Source organism: Berghia stephanieae, chromosome 10 (assembly GCF_034508935.2).
Source record: "Berghia stephanieae isolate SIO BIC M18660-M18661 chromosome 10, UCSD_Bste_1.3, whole genome shotgun sequence".
Lineage (NCBI taxonomy): Eukaryota > Metazoa > Mollusca > Gastropoda > Nudibranchia > Aeolidiidae > Berghia > Berghia stephanieae.
In genome coordinates, this window is record NC_088369.1 from 28,627,776 (window position 1) to 28,654,347 (window position 26,572).

The 26,572-nt window shown below is 34.3% G+C and overlaps 1 protein-coding gene across 26 annotated transcripts in view; it reads right to left on the reverse strand.

Annotated features, from left to right (window-relative positions):
- Positions 1-16,386: 16,386 nt before the first annotated feature.
- The window catches only part of LOC144980931 (uncharacterized), a 48,687-nt gene continuing 38,501 nt past the window's right edge, over positions 16,387-26,572 (reverse strand). For all 26 annotated transcript variants that reach the window (XM_078928899.1, XM_078928898.1, XM_078928895.1 and 23 more), the window contains one exon: positions 16,387-18,012. In XM_078928899.1, coding sequence (XP_078785025.1) covers positions 17,899-18,012 — 114 coding nt within the window. In that variant the 3' untranslated portion in view covers positions 16,387-17,898. The remainder of the gene's footprint in view (positions 18,013-26,572) is intronic.

The window sequence follows — 26,572 nt, forward strand, 5'->3', positions numbered from 1 at the left end:
CGAGCGAGCAGCAACTTGTTTTCATGAACGGCCGATCAGCGCTTGTTTACTATAGTAACGCGATTCCCAGCCAACATCAAAATGGCGGATATTTTTCTCATCGAGGCCGCTGGTTGGTTAGCCAATAAGAGCACCGTACGGTTTCCATTGGGTATATTCCTTGGTCCATACTCAATTTGCATTCTAACCGTGTTGTCGATTAAGACTTGTATAGCTCTCAGGGGACGTGTTTGTGTTTCTCAAAAATATATAAATATATATATATATATATATATATATATATATATATATATATATATATATATATATATATATATATATATATATATATATACCTTTCTTAAAAAATATAGCATTGTGGAGAACATTGTGCTTATTTGAGTCAATAAAAAGATTGATACGGCGCACAACTCTACTGAAAGATTTGAAAATTAGAAATGTATTTTTTACAGATAGATAAACAGATAACTTGATTTCCTTTTATAATTTAAAGTCAGTTTGAAAGTTCGTTGAGACAAACAGATAATATCATAAAATATGCACCGACGACACTTGGCTCCCAAAATCAACTAATTTTGACACTGTAAAAAATTGTCAATTTGCGTCATCTATTTATGACATCAAGTATTCTTATTACTTCCGTTGTGTTGTTGATTTAGCGGTGATCAGTTTTGTTATGATATGTTTGTGTGTGTGTGTGTATGTTTGTGTGTGTGTTGTGTGTGGTGTATACATGTGTGTGTGTGTGTTGGCATTTTTCAGCAAATCGTGGCATTCATAGTGATATTATTTACTTGATCACATGAAGGTATTTCAGTCGCCATTTTGATTCTTTTTTTACTATTAGGGTTAGCTCGAGAGGTTAGTCATAAGTGTTATTAAAGGTGTTAGGGTGTTTGTTTTTCCATAAGTTAAGTAAAGGGGAGACATTCCGAAAGCTCCTACATCCCCAGTATTCTTTAAATTTGTATTTTCACCGTTGATATTTTGTCAGGCATTTATTTATTCAGTTTGTCATATAGAAGTATTTTAAAAACTCTAGAACAAACCTTGATAGATTTGTGAAAGTTTAAAATTTCCTAATTTGACCATTGTTTTGATTTTCGGCCGCCATTGTGATTTGTTAAGTATTGAAATGTAGTGCAAAGCAGTCCGAGAGCTGTTTTTTTTCTATTAGGGTTAGCTCGAGAGGTTAGTCATAAGTGTTATTAAAGGTGCTAGGGTGTTTTTTTTCCCATAAGTTAAGTAAAGGGGAGACATTCCGAAAGCTCCTACATCCCCAGTATTCTTTAAATTTGTATTTTCACCTTTGATCTTTTGTCAGCACGGTGGTAGAACAGCACATTCAACGTTCAAAATTCCAATTCCAATAACACGGATAACAGCACCTGTAGCATCAGTCGCCAATCAGACACAGCTAAGTTACTGAAGAGTAGTTCTCTCATAATTTGGGATGAAGCACCTATGATGGACAGGCGTGTGTTTGAATGTGTGAGCAGGACATTTTGTGACATAACAGGCAGTTCAAAACCTTTTGGGGGCAAAGTGGTTGTACTTGGATGGGATTTTCGGCAAATTCTACCTGTTGTTAACAAAGGAAGTGAAGCCGATATATTAAGTGTCACACTTAACAAGTCAATTATTTGGAATTTTGTCACCATTTTTCACATGAACAAGAATATGAGGGTTACTGATGACAATAACTGTTTTGCAAATTGGCTTCTCCGCATCGGGAATGGTATAGAGCCGGTTTTCAGCGAAATAGGAAAGTATTCTGTTAAATTACCTACAGCGCTATGCCTTCCTGAAAATGACCCAGAATGCTTGATAAATGCTGTATACAATGATTTGAAACTGAACTTTGCGGATGAACATTATCTATCAGAGAGAGCAATTTTGACTACAACCCATGAAAATGTTGACAAAATAAATGCAGCCGTTCTGTTCAGGTTGACCTCATCAACTGAACAAATTTACCGCAGTGCTGATTCCATTCAAAGTGACGCTGACATCAAACTTATACCCGATTGAATTCTTGAACGAACTTACACCTCCCGGACTTCCTCCACATGCATTACATTTGAAATCCAACACGTCAGTCATGCTGCTTAGAAATATAAATCCTAAATCAGGCCTCCTAAATGGCACCTGTTTGTTGATAATTAAATTAGGTTCAAAAGTATTAGAAGCCAAGATAATAACCGGTAGTAGAGCTGGCGACATAGTGTTTATCCCAAGAATCAATCTGACGACAACAACTGATTCAGGCTTACCATTTATTATAAATAGAAGACAGTTTCCGGTAAAATTGTCATATGCAATGACAATTAACAAGTCTCAGGGCAGACATTAAGCAAGGTGGGGATTTTCTTACCACAACCGGTATTCACACACGGACAACTGTATGTTGCTGTGTCACGGGTCAGAGGCTATAGTGGCTTACACTTCATGTTGGGCCACACAGAAAAATCAACCGAAGATATATCAGATTACACAGACAACGTTGTTTACCAATCTGCCCTCATTAAATGATGGTGAGTACAGTATCGAATGAAAATAGTTCTTTCCCCGCGAAATTGCGGGCTTTTTACTAGTATATATATATATATATATATATATATATATATATATATATATATATATATATTATATATAACTAGTAAAAAGCCCGCAATTTCGCGGGGAAAGAACTTTTCATTCGATATTGCTTGATTAGCTTGGTTACGATTAGATGCACACTTTAATCGATGTGCTTGTCGTCGCTGCCATGCTTTATTCGGCATGATTTAAGTTTATCAGTCAGTAGATATCAATATCAATAAGTCACAAGTCTTTACCACGCTTGACTTGGGAGGCCTTCCGAAAGCGCCTACAAAGGGAAACAATTTAAATAATATTCCCTCAACTAATCCCAAGAAAAAGTAGAACCTAGACTACCTTTAACTAACCCTAATAGGAAAATAAACACCCTAGCATTATGACTAACCCTAATAGAAAAAAAAAACCCCTCGGACTGCTTTGCACTACCTTTCAATACTTCACAAATTAAAATGGCGGCCGAGAATCAAAACAATGGTCAAATTAGGAAATTTTAAACTTTCACAAATCTATCAAGGTTTGTTCTAGAGTTTTTAAAATGCTTCTTTATGATGACAAATTGAATAAATACACGCCTGACAAAAGATCAACGGTGAAAATACAAATTTAAAGAATACTGGGGATGTAGGAGCTTTCGGAATGTCTCCCACCTAACTTATGTGAGGTCAAATGAAAATCTGAATCAGACGCGAAAAATATCAAGTTTATTCGGGCTAGAAGCTAGACAGATACAATTGACAGTTTGCCGACAAGGTTTAATCAAATATTTCCCAGGGCAATAATTATCACATCGATGGCATAAAAACGACCGTAATATCAGCAGTAATATTAGTTGACGTTGTTAATCGGTGAAACTTGTTTAAAATTTGTGTAAATCCGAATACCTTCATGTGATCAAGTGAATAATATCACTATGAATGCCACGATTTGCTGAAAAATGCCAACACACACACACACAAATGTATACACAACACACACACAAACACACAAACATACACGCAATTAGAACATACTACTCCATAACAATACTGATCACCGCTAAATCAACAACACAACGGAAGTAATAATAATACTTGATGTCATAAATAGATGACGCAAACTGACAACTTTTTACAGTGACGAAATTGGTTGATTTTGAGAGTGTTAGTGTCGTCGGTACATATTTTATGATATCTGTGTGACTCAACAAACTTTCAAACTGACTTTAAATTATAAAAGGAAATCAAGTTATCTGTTTATCTATCTGTAAAAAATACATTTCTAATGTTCAAACCTTTCAGTAGAGTTGTGCGCCGTATCATTTTTTTATTGACTCAAATAAGCACAATGTTCTCCACAATGCTATATTTTTTTAAAGAAAGGATATATATATATATATATAATATATATATATATATATATATATATATATATATATATATATATATATATATATATATATATATATGTGTGTGTGTGTGTGTGTATGTGCGTGTGATATGTAACTTGTGCTGTAGAGGTACAGTTTAAGATACACACCACGACCTAATTTAATTCTAAGGGTTCGAGCCAGTGATCGAGATCGATCCCGGGTGCAGTCGAGATTTTTTTTTTCTCTGACTCTCCTGTTCACCCAGCAGTGACTGGGTAACTGGATCTGTTAGATCTGGCGGAAAGTACTTTCCGATAGACTAGCGTCCTATCCAGAGGGTAGTAAGCAATTGCTATTGTCTGTTTCACGCTATAGAGCCGGGATAAACTCCGGTTCCATGGGCCTAATGGCTCTGAAGGAACACTATGGCAGGGAATGGAAAGTTTTGAGGGAGCAACTCAAAGGTTGAATAGAGTAGAAAACATTCACCATCCACCCGCACATTGTCTCTAGAAAAACAATTAAACGACACTTTGCAGATATGGACTTTGAAAATTTTTTATTACAAAAAAAGGTTTAAAAAAAGCGAAACACACAAAATCATTATTTGTCTAAGTCGACGTGTACATATATATGCAGGTCTGTTATCCGAACCCATTTATGTGCCTGGTTTAACGTTGTAATGGACAATATTTTGCGTCATTTTTTTAAAGATTTCCATTACAACAATGAGCCCATAAGGAAATGGGTTATCAGACCTGCAAATAAGTGCACGTCGGTCTAAGTAAATCAGTCTAAAAGTGAAAGAAACATCGTGTGGTATCTTTAATATAATATATCTTTTTAACAAAAAAAAAAAACAAACCCCAAGTTGTGGATTGTTGATCATCACTGTATCAATTTAAATAATGAAACATTTGACAATATCAACATATACGCGTATATATATATATATATATATATATATATATATATATATATATATATATATATATATATATATATATATATATATATATATATATATATATATATATATATATATATATTCAAATAATAATAAATATGCATGTTTATTTTAGAGCATGTCCAACGTTTCATCAACTGAATGCGCTTTACACAGTTTCATTTATTACCCAAGCAGGTCGTACGGAACTAAAAGTTAAAAATTTCATAAATTACAAGTCGCCGGTTATGCGTCTATTTCTTATCACTCACAATCCGTAACTCCCTCCAGTCAATTACTCTCTCACACCCAGTCCAGTAGGGTGATATGTATAGAATGTCTAATGGCTCAAAGCCTGGGCCAGATATATACAATACAATTATTGGCACCCATCTGGTCGTTGATCACGCTCAATATCGATGGCTTTAGAACCATAGTAAAGATATAAAAAACCGTTGAGCTTTTATATAGAGCAATATCCACAAAACGTGCTCAAAGCGCTTTACAATGGGTCCCAAGTGAACTGCAACACTTCAGATGTAGGACGAGACATGACACCTGTTAGTCGGTTTACATTTTTTTTTCCGACAGAGACAACGCTGTTAAAGGTCGGATATTCATTTTACACCTGAGCACGGTGGGAGAATGCGAGTGAAGAGCGTTTTTCAAGGACTCAATTATGCGTCGCTCAGAGCGGGCCTCGAACCCAGGACCTCTCACTCTCAATCCGATGGTGAATGTCATACAAGACGATAAAACAGCACAAGTTCACGTTAAAATGTTTTCGCCGCTAACTGTTTAGTGGATACAAGTCACGGAGCACCATAGTAAAGCAAACAAAAAAACAAACAAACCCACACACACAATTAAAATCGTGAGCTTTTATATGGAGAAATATCCCATAAACATGCTCAAAACGCTTTACAAAGGGGTCCCTAGCCAATAGCAACACGCATTGAAGGTGGAGACATGACGCCCGTTAGGCGATATTATATTTTTATTGGATACAAGTCCTTGATCAGAGAATGAAATGCTTAAAAATGCCAACATAAATAAATTAAATTTTCATTTATTTTTTTTACAATTTATTATTATCCATTTTTTTGGTTAATAACGTTATCCTTTGTGTCATTATATTGGCTCTTCCAGACATATTAATAACTCCTATATCACCCTTAAATATAACATATACCGTTTCTCTTGAGCCACAGGATCCGTGAAATTGAAGTTTATCCAATAAGTTGCAGGTCTGTAGCAAAGTATTTGACACTAGATCCAACTCAACCTGGCTATCTAGCCACTGCATAATGATGATGATGATGATGTTGCTGATGATGATGATGATATTATCATTATTATTATTATTATTATTATTATTATTATTATTATTATTATTATTATTATCATCATCATCATCATCGTCATCATCATCAGCATTATCATTAAAATCACCAAAATCACAATATCTATTACTATTAGAAAAATGAAGCCACATCATCATTTAACGCAATTCGACAAACTATACAAATATGATTACGGCTCCTAAAATTGTAGCAGGGATTGTTGTTTTCTGATTTAAAAAAAACAAACAAAATAAAACAAAACCAAAAAAAAAATTTAAAAAAAGAAAAGAAACAATAAAATACCCCCCCCCCCCCCAAACCCTCATTTTTTTGGTTGTTTTTTTTTTTTTTTTTTTTTACTCTCGAGAGTTTTCAACCTCACCTTGTAATATAAAAGGAACGAAGTTGACGTCAGTCATCTCTTTGTTGTTTTTAGACAATATTGGTGATTACTTTTCACTGAATTATATCAATCAGACTATAAATGTACAAGGTTACACACAGCTTTGTGTGGGTTGGTACATTATATCCGGTTGGCAGATATTGTGAGTATTTTACCTAAACGCATAGTATAAATATCTATCTCAATATATACATTGGTTGTTAACGATAATTAAATTTATAACAGTTAATACATGAACAATGATTAAATATACATAGCAAATACCAATGTCGATTCAAATACCAGAGCATTCTCTCACACCCAGTCCAGTAGGGTGATATGTATAGAATGTCTAATGGCTCTCTGCATAAATATTGCCCCATTGCCATATTTTTTTTATATTGCCTCCAAAAGGGCATGCAAATTTCTTTTTACGAATATAAAAGACCCAACCCAAGCCCCCAACAACAACAAAACATAACAACAAACTAAACAAATATAATTAAAATGTCATTTCCTACACACAATGATAGTATCCTTCATATACTTTATTACGCATCTGGCAACCAAGCATTTCATCTTGTGTTTGTTGTGTGGATAAGGGGCGGAAGATAGGTGGGAGATTCGAATTCCGTCGTTTTAAGTGGCAGATGTGCAATTTTTTCATGACTTGCTGAGTTGCCATATATGTAAAGAAGTGACGAAGTTGTCTAAGTAATGTATTCAATCATACATCTATTCTATATCATGTCACAGGGGTCTCCAAACACACTGATTAGCTTCATGTGTGACTTTTCAATATATTTATGTACATTTTATTCGACCAACTACACACGTTAAAACAGTTGAACGGAACGTTCTCACATTCAGCTAACTTATAGGTGAAAACCCATCAAGTCAGGGCCTAAGATGTAGGATTTTATAACAATCCGTCCCCTTCTTGATATCTTCACAAAGCAATAAATGCAATAGAGCAGAAAGAACTTTCCTGTCTCAACAATTTTGTTATAACGGTTTAATTGTGTAGTTTCGAAGATGCATTCTTACGAAAAATTATATTAGGATCTTTGTTTTTCATTATTCTCAAGTCGGGCAACATAATTTTGAGGAGCTGCTTGCTGAAGTATGATTTCGTTTGGATTAATCTTCTTCTTTTTTTTTTTTTTTTTGGAAGTAAATTATCGTTCTGCTTTGATGACCTCTACTCCCGCAGTCAAACTCATTTCGATTTATTTCAATGTGTAAATTCGATACTCTTCGATTTAAACATTTTATATTAAGCATGTGTTGTGGTGGCAACGTGTTTGGTATATTTTCTCCATCAAGGCCACATTCACTCATAATAGTTCAAATTCAAAATCAAAAGATGACATTGAGACAGTCGACCGCGGGCACATTTTTCCCCCCAATTTAATATACAGTGTCTCAAATGTCGGGGTGATTTCTATGCTAAACATGAACTTGTAGTCAAAATATGACTAATTGAATTAAGTTTTTATGGTTTGTTAAAGACAAAAGTTTCTGCCAAAAACTACAATTTCACTTTTTAAAAATAATTTAAGCTTAATATTAACTTTTTAGCATCCAGGTCATCCCGACATTCTACCAGTTTTATACTTTGTGTCATCAAGGCAAAGTGACCAGGGTTACCGTTTACGTTTACGGATCGCTTCTTAATACCTCAAAAGAAGGCAGGTCTATCAACGGAATAATATTCGGTGCAAGTCTATTATAATGAAATCCAGCTTTTCTTTTATAAATTACTCGATATCATGAGTCTCCCAAAGATAAAGTTTTGACCTTTAAAATCCAAGAAGAGCAATGTCATTACAATGAAATCCTGATAAAGCCAACACTGCCAGACCAGAGAGATTGGTTGACTTTAATTAATGTTGACTTTATCCATTATCAATGGAACATACTTGGATAAAGAACAAAAAAAATTGGACTAACAAGAGGAGTTGACTTTAAGCAGAAGTTGACTTAATAAAGAGTGTTGACTTTATGAGGATTCCACGGTATTGTCAGAAAACGATTATTGAATTTAACATTTAAATTCTGTAGAGGACAAAAAAAAAATAATTTAAAATCAAGGTTTGTGTTTGAATAAAATCAATTTCTTTCCCGAATGCTTAGCACCCAGTTATGTCACCATGCAATTCTACATCGTCGTATTACTGACAAAATACACTTCATTCACTTTGGCGACAGAAACACTACTTAATATATCGATCGATTAAAAGACTCCGAACGTACGAAAGTATTAAACCTGAGATTTATTTGGAGTCTTATGTTTGTTTTAAGGCTTTTACAGCGCTTGCGACACATACAGGTCATTTCGGCACCAGTAAAAAGGAAGAAAAAGAGATACTAGTCCAAAAATTATAGATTTACATTAAAAGCACACGAGAAAAAGTAAGACAAAGGGAAATTATTCAATTAGGGAACAGACGTAGATTCCAAGAGCACACTATCAATGTAGTTTGACACCACCTAGAGTCTCATCTCGATATAACCACAGGATCCCGCTAAGAGTAAGAGGAGTACATTCAAATGCTAACAAAAAAATTATGTAAAACAAAAAAGTATAACAGTACAGAACTGAGAGATGATTAGCAAGAGGTAAAAAACCTCCCAAAACAATAACTATACATGTTACTAGGTCCCTCCCAGCCTAGGACACCGGCCAGACCAGGGGAAAAAAACCCCCCAAGGAATCTAATTTCAAGACAAAGACAGCATTCAAGTTGGAAAACATATATAGGTGGATAGGTGACACAGCAAGTGACCTCCCTGCCCAATGTAAGAGGACAAAATAAGGCTCCACCCAGAAATCTTATGTTTGAAACTTTTGGCAGACAGTCATTTCAATTGGTCAAAATAACTTGAAATACACGTTTTCTGGCCAGAATGATCAAAGTGTTTCGTCTGAATACGATTGTAAGGGTTTGGGGTTTTGGTTGGTATGAGGCATAACACGCTGTCAGTCTGAAACACACTTCAACCAGATAGAAAAGAGATTCGAGTAAGTGGGAGAAAGATTTCACTCTAAAACGGCCATTGCTAATAAGAATAATATAGCAGGGACACACTTGCACAAACAATTGGAATAGCAGCAGTGTGGGTGACAACAAGAACGCCAAGAGCTCGGGTTCAATCCTGTAATCACGATGCAACACTGATCCCATACGCTCTTCTATGAACTTCATGCATATCATGTCATCAAACCAAGTTGTTACTTCATTAGCTCACTCAAATACTAAAATGGGGTTCCTATTTAAGGAGAGACACGCAGGTTATTTTGATCATTCGTATTGAAGGATGATTTTCCAGAGAATAATATTTCTAAACGCCCCCCCCCCCCCCCCCCCCCCCCTAAATGAATTCTTTTTCTTTTTGTTTTTAAGGGTTTTACGGCGCTTGCAAAATATTTAGGTTATATCAGCGCCAGTAAAAAGGAAGAAAATGGGATAGAAAAAAGTTCTAGAATTACAATTAAAGCACCCAAAAGAAAGTAAGACAAAGGGGAACTGGGAAAAATAGGGATCAGATGTAGATTCCAAGAGCATACCATCAATGTACTTAGTTTGAGATCACCTATAATATAAGTCTCATCCGGACACAATCACAAAATCCAACAAAGAGGAATACACTCAAATGCTTACATTATACATCCAAAATAACAAATATAGTAATACATAACAGAGAGATGATTTACAAGGAAAAAATATCATCTCCCAAAACAATAACTATGCATTTGACTGTTTCCCTCCCAGCCAGGACCAGGACAAAACCAAGTAATCTCATTCCAAGACAAAAACAGAAAGCATGTTGGTAAATAGATATAGGGGGATAGAGGACACAGTATGTACCTCCCTGACCACTATGGGAGGTCAGGAACCCCACCCAGTGAATTCTTTTTCTTTTAAAATCACGTCAGATTTGGACAAAAACAAGACAACTCGTTTCATGACAAGGGCAAGAAAGTTTCGGGAAATGGATGAGAGCTCTCCTAAATTAACAGCAAAAACATGCATTAGCCACATTTGAATTTGACTTTTTTTCTATCTTTTTGTTTTAACTAATATTCTTTTCATAATGTTACGTAACATGAAAGCAATTTGCCACGAAAATGTCACATTTAAATCATTAACCCAATCACATTCTTTCCAGATTAAAATAACCCGAAAAAAGTTGTTGCTTCCAGTCAAATAGTGCTTGTGTAACTGTCAAGGAAGTGTGTTATAGTATAACAGGAAACTGATAGGTCCCATAAAAGAAGGTATAGGCTAGATATTAAGATAATCAGTGCCTTCTTTATCATAAAAAAATGAACAACAAGATATACATACAACATGAAATAAATGCTCGAAAACAAAAAAAATAGGAGTTACAGCATTCAATGCATATTTTATTAGTTTCCAAAAGTTTGGGTTTGTTATTCAATAGCCAAGTAAGTATATACAATGGTTACAGTGTTTTAGAATGTAATAATCATTCTGAACCAGTTCACTGCCATACTCTGGGAAGACATGCATTTTAAATGTTGGCCGGAAAACTCGTCCTTCAAATATCCATCAACTTAAATGACCCTCTTCTTGACAAAAACTCTCAAACCTCAGACCTCGAGAGCTATTCATTAGTCCCGGGTTTAAGATCTAGTTGAACGGTGTGTTGTGACGATGCTATCCGGCAGGTTTGCAACGGTGCACGAGTGCGGACCGGACTTTGCTGATTGGGTCGATCGTCATAACATAGTAGTGTAAAACCATAAGAGGCTGCTGCCAAGATGGGGGTCATTTAAATCGATCGTTGTTTGTAGGACGAGTCTTCTGACCAAATTTTTTAATACATGTCTTTCCAGAGTACGGAAGTTATATTGTTTATTACATAGTGAGACATGGTGAGACAATTTGAATGTACAATTTAATCAGATTACAGTGCCCATGTGCCTCTACCATTTATTAACACGATTTGTTATCAACACAATACGAAGAAGAGCTCGTGATCTCGTTTAGAATGTCCTGGCTTCCAAAAGAACAGTGATTTCTATGAACAGAAAATGGTGATAAATATTATCACATAGAGACCTACAGAATAAATTAATGAAGTTGACGTCACTCAGCTCTTTGTCATTGTTTTTCGACGTGCAGAGAAGTGATTAATATTCTCTAAATAATCTCTAATAAACTATTAACGTTAAAGGCTACACATTGTTATGAGGTTATACTTTTTTTGGTGGACAGAATAGGTGACCATTTCATTTAGCCGCAAATCATCAATATCTAAATGTCCTCAAGATGAGATGCGTAAGTCCGTTGTTGAGCGTTACGTGTAAAGAAAGTCTCCATTTTGGATAATTTACCCTTGGACAACAAAACATTAATATCAAAAAAAGGGGGAAAGTATCTTTTTAAAAAAATGACATCCATCGTTTTGTGAGTGCAAAAGTGATCAAGAACTGACTTTGGAAATCTTCCTCACTTAGAAGAAGAAATGGGAAATCATGATCAGCCCAGATAAAACCTAATACAAATTGTCACACCCGACTCTTGATGGGGAAAAAAATCCCTTGGATTCTTTAAAAATCAAATTATGTAAAACAATAACAAAGAAACAAAAAAAACAGACACAAGCCAAAAAATTTTGACAACTATTACTGTGTATTCACTAGCAGATCAAATAAATAATAATCAATAATAACAATAATATAATACCTCAGTTTTTTTGTGTTGAGTATTCTTCTTTGTGTGTTTTACCACTTCTTCTTGTCCAAAAGAACAAGATATTTCTTGGGATTTAAAAATAAAAAGCGAATCAATAAATTTATACATAAATCAATTATTTTTCCCTTTCTTTGGTAAAAGAAAGCATTTCAGTGTTATTGATTGAAAAGTGTAATCAATTCATATACAATATCATGATATTGAATGTCTAATATTTGTATTATAGGTCTTTAAATTACAATGATTATATGTTTTATATTTTGTCTTTCTCCGAGTAATAATACTTATACGTTGAACTATCTACGGTGGTAATAATAAAAATAGATTTATATATAATTAATTAATATAAGGCTTTTATAAAAACTCTAATTGACAACAATTGTCAAGTGTGATATTATTTAAATCCCGATTTGATCAATTCTAATCCTTCTCAGTGTTTTCATTTCCTTTTTAAAACTCTGTCGAGCAAAAAGCATGATAGATGACCACTTCCATCTTTAATTTGGAAACAAAACATCTAGCATTAAATAGCTGACACTTGGACACGGATCATAACCAGCCACCTAAAAGTATAAGAATACCTTTACTTCGAATTCGAATCAAAACGACTCTACACCTAATGTCCATGACTCATATCATTTTTATTTTACTTTTGCAAATTTTATTCATCTTTATGCTATAGTCTTGTGGTAAGATAAATCTGTGTTTCGTTGCCAAATCGTACTAGATTTAAAGGCTGTAAATTATCTATTGTAAAGATTGGCATCTATGTAATATAAATATAATCAAGTAATTAGACTGGTAATTTAAGTAAAGCACAGTTGAATACAGGTTTTTGGACTCGCATTGATTTCATTTTAAGCATTGTGGATAAAAATCAGAGGATCACTGCAATACCTCTTGTGAAAAAATACATTGATTTATTTGCATTATCCTAAATTGTGATATAACAATTAAGTGCAATGATGGTGGTGTGATGGCGAGGTGTTGAATCCTATCAATGGTGGTGAAATCAACTACACCGGGATAAAACTGATCATTAAACAATTTTGAGTCCCATGACAATGGTAAGGTCTATTTTCAAAGGCAACAATACAAGTATGAGTGGTCTCATTATGCACAACGTCCTTCTATTGTTCATTTGAAATGCATTCCTGTGTTTCTGCTAGCTTTTTGAGAAATCAATGTGTCCACTTTATATAAAACATATAACCTTTAGACTCGCCATAATTCTTTTTAAAACTACAGTGTGTGCAATAGTAACCAAATGGCATTGTGTTATTAAAAATAACGACAGTATAATGTAATGAATGTTAAACAAATTTTGAGAATAAAAATACCTTATATTCATCTCCACTCCTCCCCCCCCCCCCCCCCCCTCCCAACTTTCACCGCCAGGATAAATAAAAAATAGTTAAGGACAAGTTAATACGATTTCTAAAAAGTTTAGACTTTGTTATTTACAAAATTCAAGTCATGCAGACTTGTCTACTAGTTTACAACAGCAGTCATACCCCCTGTTGTCAAGGTAGAAACAATCAAGTCTACTATCATTGAATCATTCTGTACAAAGTATTATACACATTCTTCAGCTAATTAAAAAGCTGGGGAAGTGGATGGCGGGTGGGAGAGGAATTTGAAACAGTGGAGAAAAAAAAAAGAAAACGAGAGAGAGAGAGAGAGAGAGAGAGAGAGAGAGAGAGAGAGAGAGAGAGAGAGAGAGAGAGAGAGAGAGAGAGAGAGAGAGAGGAAAAAAAAGAGGGGGGGGGGGGGGGGGGGGGGGAGAAAGTTACAAGTTATATTATAAAATAGCAAATGTAATTCTCTCTCTCTCTCTCTCTCTCTCTCTCTCTCTCTCTCTCTCTCTCTCTCTCTCTCTCTCTTTCTCTCTCTCTCTCTCTCTCTCTCTTTCTCTCTCTCTCTCTAAATTCTCCCCCACCCCACATAAACACATACAGCAATCAACTAGCAATGACTAAAGTGAACCACAAAACACCCGCAACCTTTCTCATGAACAAAAAAAAAAAGATTAAATAAAATTAATGAAATCTTTGCTTTCAATTAGAACACACAAAAAAAAACCTTTGGAATTAAACTAATTAAGATAATAAGGCAACAATTATTTTTTTTAATGATAACAAAACAAAACAAAAACAGAAATAAAGTGAGAAGAAAGTAGAAAAAAAGAAATAAGGCAGGTTTGAGAAAGCACATTTCACTAAAAAAATTTCAACATATTTTGTGGAAGTGCAAGGTGATTGATAAATCAAGGAAATGGCATACCGTACTTTTTAAATAAATAACAATAATGTTAATTAAGAAAACAGAACCATTGTCAACCAAAAAAAAATCCACACACAAATTGTTTTCAGTGAAATAAACAAGAAATACTTGGACCAGGAGAACTCAATACATATCCCAAAAAAATTATTAAGAAATGTTTCCTTTCTTCGTAGTATCAAATCATAGCATTATCTTTGATGTTGTCACCTGTATTAAACGTAAAATTGCACTAACATTGTCCACACTTTATTGCCACAATGTGAGGCTACAACTCCTATTCATTTGGTACCGGTCATTATATTGGATCATTTTTTATTAACCATATGTCAAAACAGGAAAACTGATGATAACTAGATTGTTTCCACAATTCTGAAAAAACCTAATATATCATTCCGTTTTTGTCATGAAAAAAAAAATGGTTACAAAATCACATTTTGTTACAACCTCACTTTATAAATAAATAATCAAGACGAATCACATATGTCCATGTACCATTACTGTACAAATCAAAATAAAAATAATTTATTGCAAAATGAACACAAAAAGAATAGACCAGCTGGGTAAAATTTCAAGCCAAGTTTATATCAAACAAAAACAAAACAAAGGAGCGACTACTACGTAGTAACATGGGTTAAAACTCCTTTTGAACATTTTAATCTTTATTTTAAAACCAACTGATCAAAAACTGAAGCCAATTTTATCAATAGAAATATGATATTGATGTAGCAATCTTTTTCAAAAATGCCTCGTTTCATTTTGCTTCACTTTCCAAAAACCATTTTAAAATTGCATTCTTCACAGCCTTTTGAGTTTTTTTGGAGCTTTCTTTTCGTTTTTTTAATTACTTAAGTTTGTAATAATTTTAACAAAAAGAGTAATAGACAAGTTTTATTCTTCATATTTAATGAAACATAGCATAAGCTTTTAAAAAACAGGGCAACCCTTTTGTATCATAACTGAATCTCTCTTTTTTTTTGTTTTTAGTTCCAGATGAAACTACAAGAAACAACAAAACAAGACTTGATTCATATCACAATTACAGAAAGCATCAACTAATATCCAGGCAAACACTGTAACAACTGCCTTCTTGCCGGCAACTACATCTAGTTTAATAGGAAAAAATTGCTTTGACAAAATCATCTTCCCCTAGCCTGATCCTCCGTGTAAGAATTGAAGCAACACCCCTTTCTTTTTTTAGTTGTTAGCATATAAATATCATCAGAGGAAAAGTTCAATTATTTTCAAGAATTTTGATCAATAAAATTCTTTTAAATGTATAAGCAATGCACTCCCCACGAGTGGTCTCCATTTTTTAGTAGAGTTAAAAAAGAGATTACAGCGAAAGTAGAAAAAAAGGCGAAAGGCAAACTCCCCTTCTAAAAAATGGACTAAGAGGAGGCACCTATATAGTCTATTAACCCCCCTGTCCTGGTTGAAAGTGAAAGAAACCTTTTATAGTCCCAGTAATCTACTTGCAACAGACATGCTATCCATTATGCAGCAACCCTTGAATACAAAAAGTTCAGGTGGTAGTGATAATCACTGCTTGTTATACTCTTGTCCCATTGATGACAAGGTGTCATCAACTAAAAGAAGTTTCTCAACAAGAAAAGATAAACAGGGATTTTAAGTCATTGAATTTAATGTCACCTGGAACATATTCAATGGTTAGCACATCAGTGTAGAGAGAGGGGGGTGCTGTAGATCTGCCGTGACAGACCATTATAAATTTTTTTAAACTTTATTCTTTCCTTGCATTTTTCTATTATTTGTGACAGCACTATTCGTTTCCAACCAAAGAATCGTGAAAATCAGCTTTTTTCCTCCCTTTGTCCTCTCCCTTCCCCTTCTTTTTTTTTTCAACTTAATTGGTTCAGTTTTCATTCTTGACAATAATAGATTTAAGTTATTACAAAAATAATAATAGTAAAACATATCGTTTCACACAAGTTGAATATTACAGGATGTTACAAGCAGCAGACAGTTCTATTCACCCCAAAATCAGATCACTTATCCAATCAAGGCAATAAATCTCCAAGACTAATAAAATTTCAATGCCTTTAGCAGAATTTAGCAGTGAAGACGATAGTCAATGAATAGGCATAAAATCTTTAAAAATCTATTGAAAATGAATACACCACACTCCTGATGCAAAGAGTGAATTGTTAACCAATGTCGGGAATAAAGCAAAGGCATCTGTGGGGACATGATCTTCAAGCCAATGTTGAAAATTTGAAGCAAAGTGATGTATTTTTAACTAACTTAAGCTCTTTAAGAGAATAAAATAGGATACTAAAGTGTCTGAATTCTACTGCAGAGAGCAAAACATTTCTTAATTGTGCTTTAGCGGTTAACTGTCAATGAGCAAGGAATTCCTATTGATGTCATTCATAAGGGAAAAAGAAGATAACATCTAACAAAACTACAGAGGCATAAAATTATGAATTAGGTTAGGGCTTTTATCACACACGCACTTCAATACAACTCATGTAGAAAAATGCAAGTCATAAGAATGGGCACTAAACTATTGTGACATTTCTACAACTGGGTGGAGCACAGAGATTTCGGCAAGTGGGTAGGAGGGGGAGGAATGGGTTAAAAAGAAAATGTCTAGACTTATGCTGATGACTTCCCATCATGAATTCTTTGTTTTGATGAAGAGATAGACGGGGAATCAAATCTAAAGAAATTTTGTTCTTGAAATGAATTAGCAAACCTAAAATAAGAGAAGTTAGTGTGCCCACTAAATCTTGCACCCTCCACAATGAGCAATACGAAAAAAAGGCTGTAAATTACCTCTAACTCTAATTATAAACTAGAAAGGGAAAATCATACGACGAAAGAAAAAGTGATGACAGTCATAAAAGGTTTCGAATTCCTTCATACATTTCCTAAATGTTAGGAATTACAGAGGTTCATCAATTTAAGTTCGGCAAGACTTTTAAAAATTTATAGAGACTCTGATGATAGGTGGCAAATAGTGTGTCTGTGGGGTTGGGGAGAAAAAATTGTAGGTGAAATCAAGTATGAAATACTGTGTACAGACTAAGTATTATTCATTTATCAACAATACAACAGAAAGAATCTTATAAAATTGAATGATAAAAACAAATTGGTAATGACCTCATTAGATTTTCTCTTGAACTTTGTATCAATCATTAACTTTACAAATAAGGATAAACTGGGAGACCCATGATTTCAGTGGCAGTGAGGAATAGCGTTACCAAGACCAAAAGACAGGCCACGCCAGCAAGCAGCTCACCCAATTGTCATACAACAGATTGTTTGGGGTTGGTTCCTATGGCAACAAGGGCACCCACGGTGATAGCCACTCGACTGATGCCACGCTCTTCCAAAACATCCTGGGCATTGCATATTTGTTCCTATTGGTGTCGTCAACGTTGTCATCATTGTCATCGGCAGCAACATACACGGAAGAGGCATCATGGTAAACACACAAAGTGTAATGAATGAGCAGGTAGGCATTGACGGAAGAGGGGCAGAGAAGGATGAAAATGAAAATGGAAAAGGGGAGAATAAAACATAAAATTATATAATGCATTCAAAACAAAATAAAAAAATTATTAAAAAAAAAAAAGAAATGATAGGTAAACTTAAAAGTTAAATTTGACAATATAATCATTAATATTGGAACTATTTTTCTCGATGAGCTATTTCATTCCAATTTTTTTATTGATCTACTTTAGAAAGAGGATTTTGATTTTGTACAGATTAACAAATAGTGAAAATAGTCGAATTATCGACAATGAATATATCTAACCTTCATTTGTATTTGCGTACCACACATGCATTTGCTGTGAAACATTTTTCAATTATCTCTTTTTTCCATTTAAAAAAAATATTAATTGTATCACAACTTATCATATCACAATCTTTAACGGGAATCAGGATTGACTTCTTTCTTTATTACTCAGTAAACAACCACAGAAGGAGCTTTTCAATAATACAGACATTTTTTAAATAAAAAAAACCCCACTAATTTTTTTAAAAATCCCTGAATTTCTCATTTGTGGCGCTGCCACATTTTTTAAAGGACACTGTTTGTTTGTCTTCAAGGGTTTTACAGCACTTGCGATGCTTTTAGGTCATTTCAGCACCAGTGAAAAAGAGTGAAAAGGGAGAAGATAGGATAGTTTAAAAACTGGTAGATTTACAATTAAATGCAACTGAGATGTTTGTTTTCCATAGGGATTTTACACGTCTATGACACTTTTAGGTCAATTCAGCGCCAGTAGAAAAGATGATGGGGGGATAATGAGCAGATCTGAAGTTAAACGCATCAAAGAAAAAGTAAGACAAAGTAACTGGTTCAAATAGGGAACAACATATTCTACAAGCAATCCATCAATGTGCTTATTTTGACAATACTTACAAGTCCCATCCAGACACAAGCGAAGTATATATATATATAAATGATTTACAAGAAAAAAAGTATCATACGCCCAAAACTAATACTATACATTTGATTGTTTCCCTCTCAGCATGATACTCAAACCAGGGCCATGGCAAAAAAACTACATGAAATCTCATTTCAAGACAAAGGCAGAAAGCGACCAGGAAAAGGAAAACAAAAATAGGAGGATAGAAGACACAACAAGAGTAACCTCTCTGCCCATCATGAGAGTGCAAAAGACCCCAACCGTTAAAGGACATTAAAATATATATAAATTATATATATTTTAGTTATTTTTTATCTTTTTGTATACAAAATAAGAATAAATTATTATCAGTAACAACTGGTCATAATGGCACATAACGACAAAAACTTTCATAAAAGGTAGAATTTGTAATAATTATCACAGAACTGAGTAAACAAACATTGCCCATCATTTTAGTATCTCTAGGGCATGGAGCCCTATATCAACAGCATTTTTGAAAGTACATCCTTTAAATGAAAACCGGACTTTGACACGGCCAAATATAGATCAAATGGTTGGATTTAAGGACAAGTGGACTACCCTAGATTATAAAGAGGTAGACAAATTTATTTGGATGCTGTTTTATTCATATTTTATTAGAGCTCTTTTATTTAAAGAAAAAATATCTTATAAGACTATAAGGTTTTAAAAGCAAACATTACTGCTTGAAGCTTAAAGAAATAAATACAATGCCATCCTCTCATCTCTCATTGGTAGTCTTTACTGTTTCATTCATTGTTTTATTGACAAAGGGAAAACCCGAAATGTCCACATCAAGTCTTGGTTAATTGAATTGACGCTTCCATTCCATTTGACTATTGTCATTTAATGTTTTAAATGAAACACTAACATTGGGTGCAGAACAAAAATGAGATAAAGTGAAAATAAGAGTATTTCAAAATGATGGGATAGCTCACTGATCCTTAAAACCGTAAACCATAACACTTTGCTAAGCATAAAGTGGTTTTGTTCATTGTTAGACTTAGCACTTCTTCAAATCAAAACCATGGAGAATTATTTACAATATCATACATTTTTAGATCGAATTACATATATTTAAACAAAATCAATGTTCAATATCACACCATACGCATTTATTTGCAAGCTTATTATGTATAAAATGGAAAGACAGTAACCCTGAATATCATTGACCATGAAAACACATCACAACCAACAATGATAAATATCAAGTAAATTTGATGATTATCACACACACCTACACATCTGCACACACACGCACACACACACACACAAACCATTACACACAATCCATCTCCCATTGAAACATGCATCTGGGTGGTTCAGTGTTTCCATTGTGACAAAACATCTCAGCCACCAGCCAGATAATAATGATGTCAGATTGTTCAATTTGACAAAAAGGTTAAAAACTGGATTACATCTCTCTTAATTAATCAAGCTGCCAAGTAGAAATAATAAGATCGGTAAAAGATGATGACAAGAGTTGCGGCTACGATAACCAGACAAAAGTTGGCAGTGTAGAAGTCTGACTGTTTCAGACATGGGAAATCAGCAAGTCGTTGAACTGTGTGGGCAACTGGTATGAGATGAATTCCTTCAATGATGTCGTCAGGATCACAAACATCTTCCTGTTTAACAAGGTTGGTAAATGAAGGGAGGAGAGTAGGCAAGCCATGACTTAACCAGAATGTGTTCCATATTTGTTTAAGTGACTATTCCAAAATCTAAAACTATCAATTAGGTTAAATTTCTCCTGAAGGACTTGGAAGATATCTTCCTTTAAAAATCAATATGTACTGCCTTTAAAAATACAGAACAATTCAGAATTATTTTTTTTTCTTATTGTATAAAAACCGGCAGGCATCCAAGGCTCAACTAGTAGACAACCAGATGCAGGGGCAAATGGTCCTGATTTTATCAGCTTTTAAAAAATCTAGACTCCCTGTTTCCTGTTCCCCTGGATAATGACAGTGGGAATTTACATCTATTACCATAGGTAATTCAACATCTTTTTGACTGGTGTCTTATTTGAAAAATGGCAAACAATATTTGCTACACTCAGTCTGACTAAAAAATTTGGGCGTGTAGTGACAAGTTTCAGAAAACACTAATTCCTTCAACAAATAACATGACCAAGGTTCTATTCCAATACCATGAGCTGCATTTTTTCTTTTTTGGTCTCAAGTCTCCCACAACAAAAATTGTGTGTCATTAATTCTAAAACTTGTTATATACAGTGCAGCAATGAAATCTCAATCACGCAAAGCTCAAAATCACGGAAATACCAAACACATCTTTTTTAATCCCCATCTTAATCCCTCTATTTTCATACAAAAATCTTGAACACGTTCAATGGCTAACAAAATCTCAAACAAACTGGACATTCACTTGCACATTCAAGATCAAAATCCTTTAGCCTTTTGTTTGCATTGAATGGAAATGAAAGATGCTATCACTCTCCCTGTGGCATTAAGTGTTACAGAGAGAGAGAGAGAGAGAGAGAGAGAGAGAGAGAGAGAGAGAGAGAGAGAGAGAGAGAGAGAGAGAGAGAGAGAGAGAGAGAGTGTGTGTGTGTGTGTGTGTGTGTGTGTAGTGTATATTAAGTAGACCTGTAAATGAGCTCTATTAAAATTGACTGAAACTGAACCTCACTGAAACTCTTCATATCGGAAAAATCCAAACAGTCGAAATGTTTTTTAAAATTGTTTTTTGTTTTTAAGGGTTTTACGGCGCTTGCAACACATTAAGGTCATATCAGCGCCAGTAAAAAGGAAGAAAATGGGATAGTAAAAAGTTCTAGAATCACAATAAAGCATCCAAGAAAAGGGAAGACAAAGGGGAATTGGTTCAAATAAGAAACAGGTGTAGATTCCAAAAGCACTCTATCAAAGTACTTAGTTTGAGATCACTAAAAGTCTCATCCAGACACAAGCACAGGTCCCCGCTAAGAGGAACACACTCAAATGTTTTACAAATCATATATAATATAAAGAAAGCATAATTCAGTGCATAACAGAGATATGATTTACAATGAAAAAAATATCATCTCCCAAAACTTACTATACATTCGACTGTTTCCCTCTCAGCCAGGGCATCTGGCCAGGACCAGGACAAAACCAAGTAATCTCATTCCAAGACAAAAACAGAAAGCATGATGGAAAACAGATATAAGGGGATAGAAGACACAGTATGTACCCCCCTGCCCACTATGAGAGGTCAGGAACCCCACACAGAAACAATCGAAATGAATAGTAAACAGCAAGCTCGCTTGAGCAAAACAATGGCAGAAAACTAATTTGCGTGGGAATTAATTAGGCTACTTACAATTGTTTCTTATAATTAGGTACCCAATCAGTGAAGAAACGGTCAACCAGTTTGTTTACACCGTGAGGCAATCGAGATGTGCTTGTAGCAACCATATAACTTTCATTTTTTGAAGGTGTCTGTATAACACACTTCCGGCGTTCGCATTTTACTTTTTCATACTTTAAGGTTCCACCGGGTAAATGTCGTCAATTTTGGCTAAGAAGAAAACAGTGCAATTTATTGCTCGGCAGCTCAGTTAAAATGGCTACCACTGGGATCACGACAGGTTTGGAAAGTGAAAAAATAATTTCACGAAGGCTGTGTGAAAATACAATTAGCCTTGACAATCCATCGTTAATATAAACGGCCCATGAGCTATGCGTAGCACTGTGGAACATTCCTAATTACTTTACAGTCATTCGACTTCGATTCATGAATTCTTTCTTTCTTTCCTTTTTAAAAAATATTTGAATTGATGAATTGACTGATTTCAGTAAATTGACAGAGAATTTACAGGTCTAATTACGGTATATATGTTTTGAAGGGGTTAGATGAAGCATATTTGGCCAGTCTTACACACATGGCCTCTTTGCCAATACCAGCAAGGCAATGATGACCTGAGGTTGTTACTGTTACGTAAAATCAAACAAGTGATTAGGTGTGGGAAACGGGGTGAGAAAAGAGGCTGTTTGTTTGTTTTTAAGGGTTTGATGGCGCTTGCAACACATTAGTCAAATCAGCACCAGTAAAAAGGAAGAAAATGGGATAGAATTAAAGTATCAAAGAAAAAGGAAGACAAAGGGAAATTAGTTCAAATGGGAAACAGGTGTAGATTCCAAGATATCGTACTTGATGTGGGATCACCTAAATGTCTCATCCTGACACAAACACAGGTCCCCACTGAGAGGAACACACTCAAATGTTTACAAATCATATATATATATGTAAAACAAAAATAATACAGTGCATAACAGAGAGAGATGATTTACAAAACTATTCATTTGATTGCTTTCCTCCAAACGGGAATCCGGCCAAGGTCAGGACAAAACCAAGGAATGTCATTCCAAGACAAAGAGAGAAAGCATGTTGGAAAACAGGCATAGGGGGATAAAATACACAGTAAGTGCCTCCCTGACCACTATGGGAGGTCAGGAACCCCATCCGGGAGAAATGAAGAATGAGGGAGAGATGTGAAAAGTGACAGTGATTAGGTTCTGGATTTCTATGTAATGATGTTGCATGTTGAGTGTGTAATCAGCAACATGAAATGCTGGCTTTATCTTCTTAACTTATTATGACTTACTTGACTTATTAAGTAACTTATTAAAGTTATTTAATGACAAAAACACCAAACCAACTATTAATAGCTGCATACCGGTGCCAAGCTAACCATTTTAAACTGAAATCTCAAACAAATATCCTCATCCCAACTTGTTTCAGATTTTGGTGCTGCACTGTATAAGTAAGCAAATAATCAATTCCGACTTAGGAAACTACTATATCTGAGTTCACTTTTATTTTTTATTTTCATACAGACTGGAAAATGGCATCAGTGACTACAAAAGCACAAGCTTGAGTGATAAGATAAGTATGATAGCTTAAAGTAACATCTAAAGAAAAAAATTACCTTTTTTCTAATACCAACAGCTAGTTTTTAAATAATTCATCCAATATAATAATAGTGGGCTTCATTGAATAAAAATTGGTGAAACTTATTGACATTGCATATCATAGCTGTACCCTGCTGGTGTAGAATCAATTGCAACAACATCAATTAAACTTTTGACTGGCAAAGATCCCAATGGGTATCTAGTCTTTCTCCTACAAAATCATACCCTATATTTAGAAGAGTGAATATTTCATTTGTTTAAAATTACTCATTTTGCAAGATATTTAGAACATTACAACAGTACATTCTACTGCAACCTATTTTTATACAGTATTTAATAAGCAAGTGGCAAAATACAACGATAATGTTCAAAGTAAACAAGTTCAGGGCTTGTTAATTGATATATATTGCAACCCCAATAACAGTGACCAATGTATGGTAAAGTGCAATAAAGACTATTGGAGGAGTGCTATCATTAAGAGAAATAAAATACAATGATGGAAATATAATCAATAATATGAATATTAAAAAACAATACATGACCCACCGTCTCAATCTGATATTGTGTCAGGATCAACCAGAATGACAAGAGTATTTTAAATTTTTGTTCGTTAACAACTGATATTCCTTCTCTACGATAAAACAAAAAATATTGGCACAAATCTTGTATTTCTAGCCATAAATTCAATTTTCGCCACATAGACAGTCCTGACATAATACTGTTTTGAACTGATGGGCCACATATGGAATACACTTTTATGAACACAGAGAGAAAAAAAAAGACATGTTTTATTGCAATCTAACACAATATAGGAATGTCATAAGGAAAAACAAAAAAAAAAAAACACCTGAAAATCATCACGGTTTGCAAGCGTAAGAAAAATAAATATGATGAGGAAGTACAAGAAAATTTAAATAAAATCATTACATTATAAACATCTACTAAAACTATTAAAAAAAAAAAAATTGAACCAATAACCGTTTCTGTGAAGAAAAAAACAAACTAACCATGCTTCAATGACGTATCTTTAAGCAGCAATACTCAATGACATAACATTACTTTATCATTCTTTGTCTATCAAAATGTACTGCCCTTAACTCTCATATATTTGAGACATTAAAAATTAGAGAAATGTGAATAGATGAGAATGACTAACAAAGAGCATTTCAGGTTTAGATCTCTTTCTTCTATCAAAACAACTGCAATTTTATAGCACAATATTCACTTTCATTGAAAAATAGTGGGAGCCTTTCCGAGAGTTAGCTTCATGATAACTAATAAAAATAAAAATAAAATTCCCTTGATTCATCCACAAGGGGAAATTTGTCTTTAAGGGAAGACTGGAGTTACACAGGGACAGCCACAGTGCAAAGTGAGCTAGGGCAAGATGACTTGTTCAATGCCACAAAGTAGCAATGACTATGAAAAATGTTTTTTTCTCTTTTTGAGGAAAATTTTTGTCTAAAATCAAAGCCCTATCTCCACTGAGTAAAAATGTTTTTGAATTTTGAAAATCCATTCATATATAAACAAGTTATGCAGTTTCAAAGGTGTCATTTATTTGGATGACCCGCAAAGAGGAAAAAAACGCGAAAATATGGGACGCTTTTTCGGCATTTTTTTCGACCTTTGGTTGTATCTTGCGTAATAAGTGGATTAAAAGATTGAAACTTGAAGAGCAAATTAGGATGGTGTTTTGTAAAATACGGGAAAAGTACTCGTCATATTCATATGAAATTTTACAACCAAAAAGAAGAAATGTTCATGTATTACCTTCTCAGCGACAAAACCTCCACGCCCGGTAGTTTTAGAAATATTTTACTCCAAAGAGTAAAAATCCATTTTTAACGGTCTTCTGGTAATCGCACGAGTTTTGTCGCTTGACATAATCTAAAATGACCTTTTTTCTAACTGTGTGCCAACTTTCAGTCATATTCATCGATAAACAGCGTCGTAATTAATTTTTTTAAATAGCATATACGAAACGGCTTCGTCCCATATTTTGACGCGAATTCGGGCACTTCGTGATGAAAAAGAGGCCCAAAGATTTGTGCGGGATAGTCATTGCTACACAAAGCATGGTGGGTATTTGAACTTAGTAACTTTTGGGTACAAAACAAAGACCATACTGCTGAGCCAATCTGTCACTTAGATTATCTAACAAGAGAAAACCGTCAATGTTAATCTATTTCACCAAGGTCAAGATTAGATATTTGAAAATGCTGTTTAACCAGCCAAGGAATAGATAATAAAGTTGATTGTGCTGAGAGACTTAAAGCTTTTTATATAGAATAGACAAATTCTGGGATAAGCAGTCATAGAGCCACAATCACCACTCACTACACAAAAGACAGCCACGACTAATCGGTGAAGAGGATCACAAGAACCTGTACTGAAAACCAAGGCAAATATCTAAGTAACAATGAAATTAAGAGTGACAAAAAATGACTTTTCAGTTTGAAAAACGATATTTTCGTTATAATTCTAATTTGATTTGGGGATTCTTCTATGAAATCTTCTACTAATTCCAAATCAGTGGTTTTGTTTGGTTATTTGGGCGTTATGGGTTTATCTGGGTTTTGTTTTGGGTTTTTTTTTTTAAAGAGCAT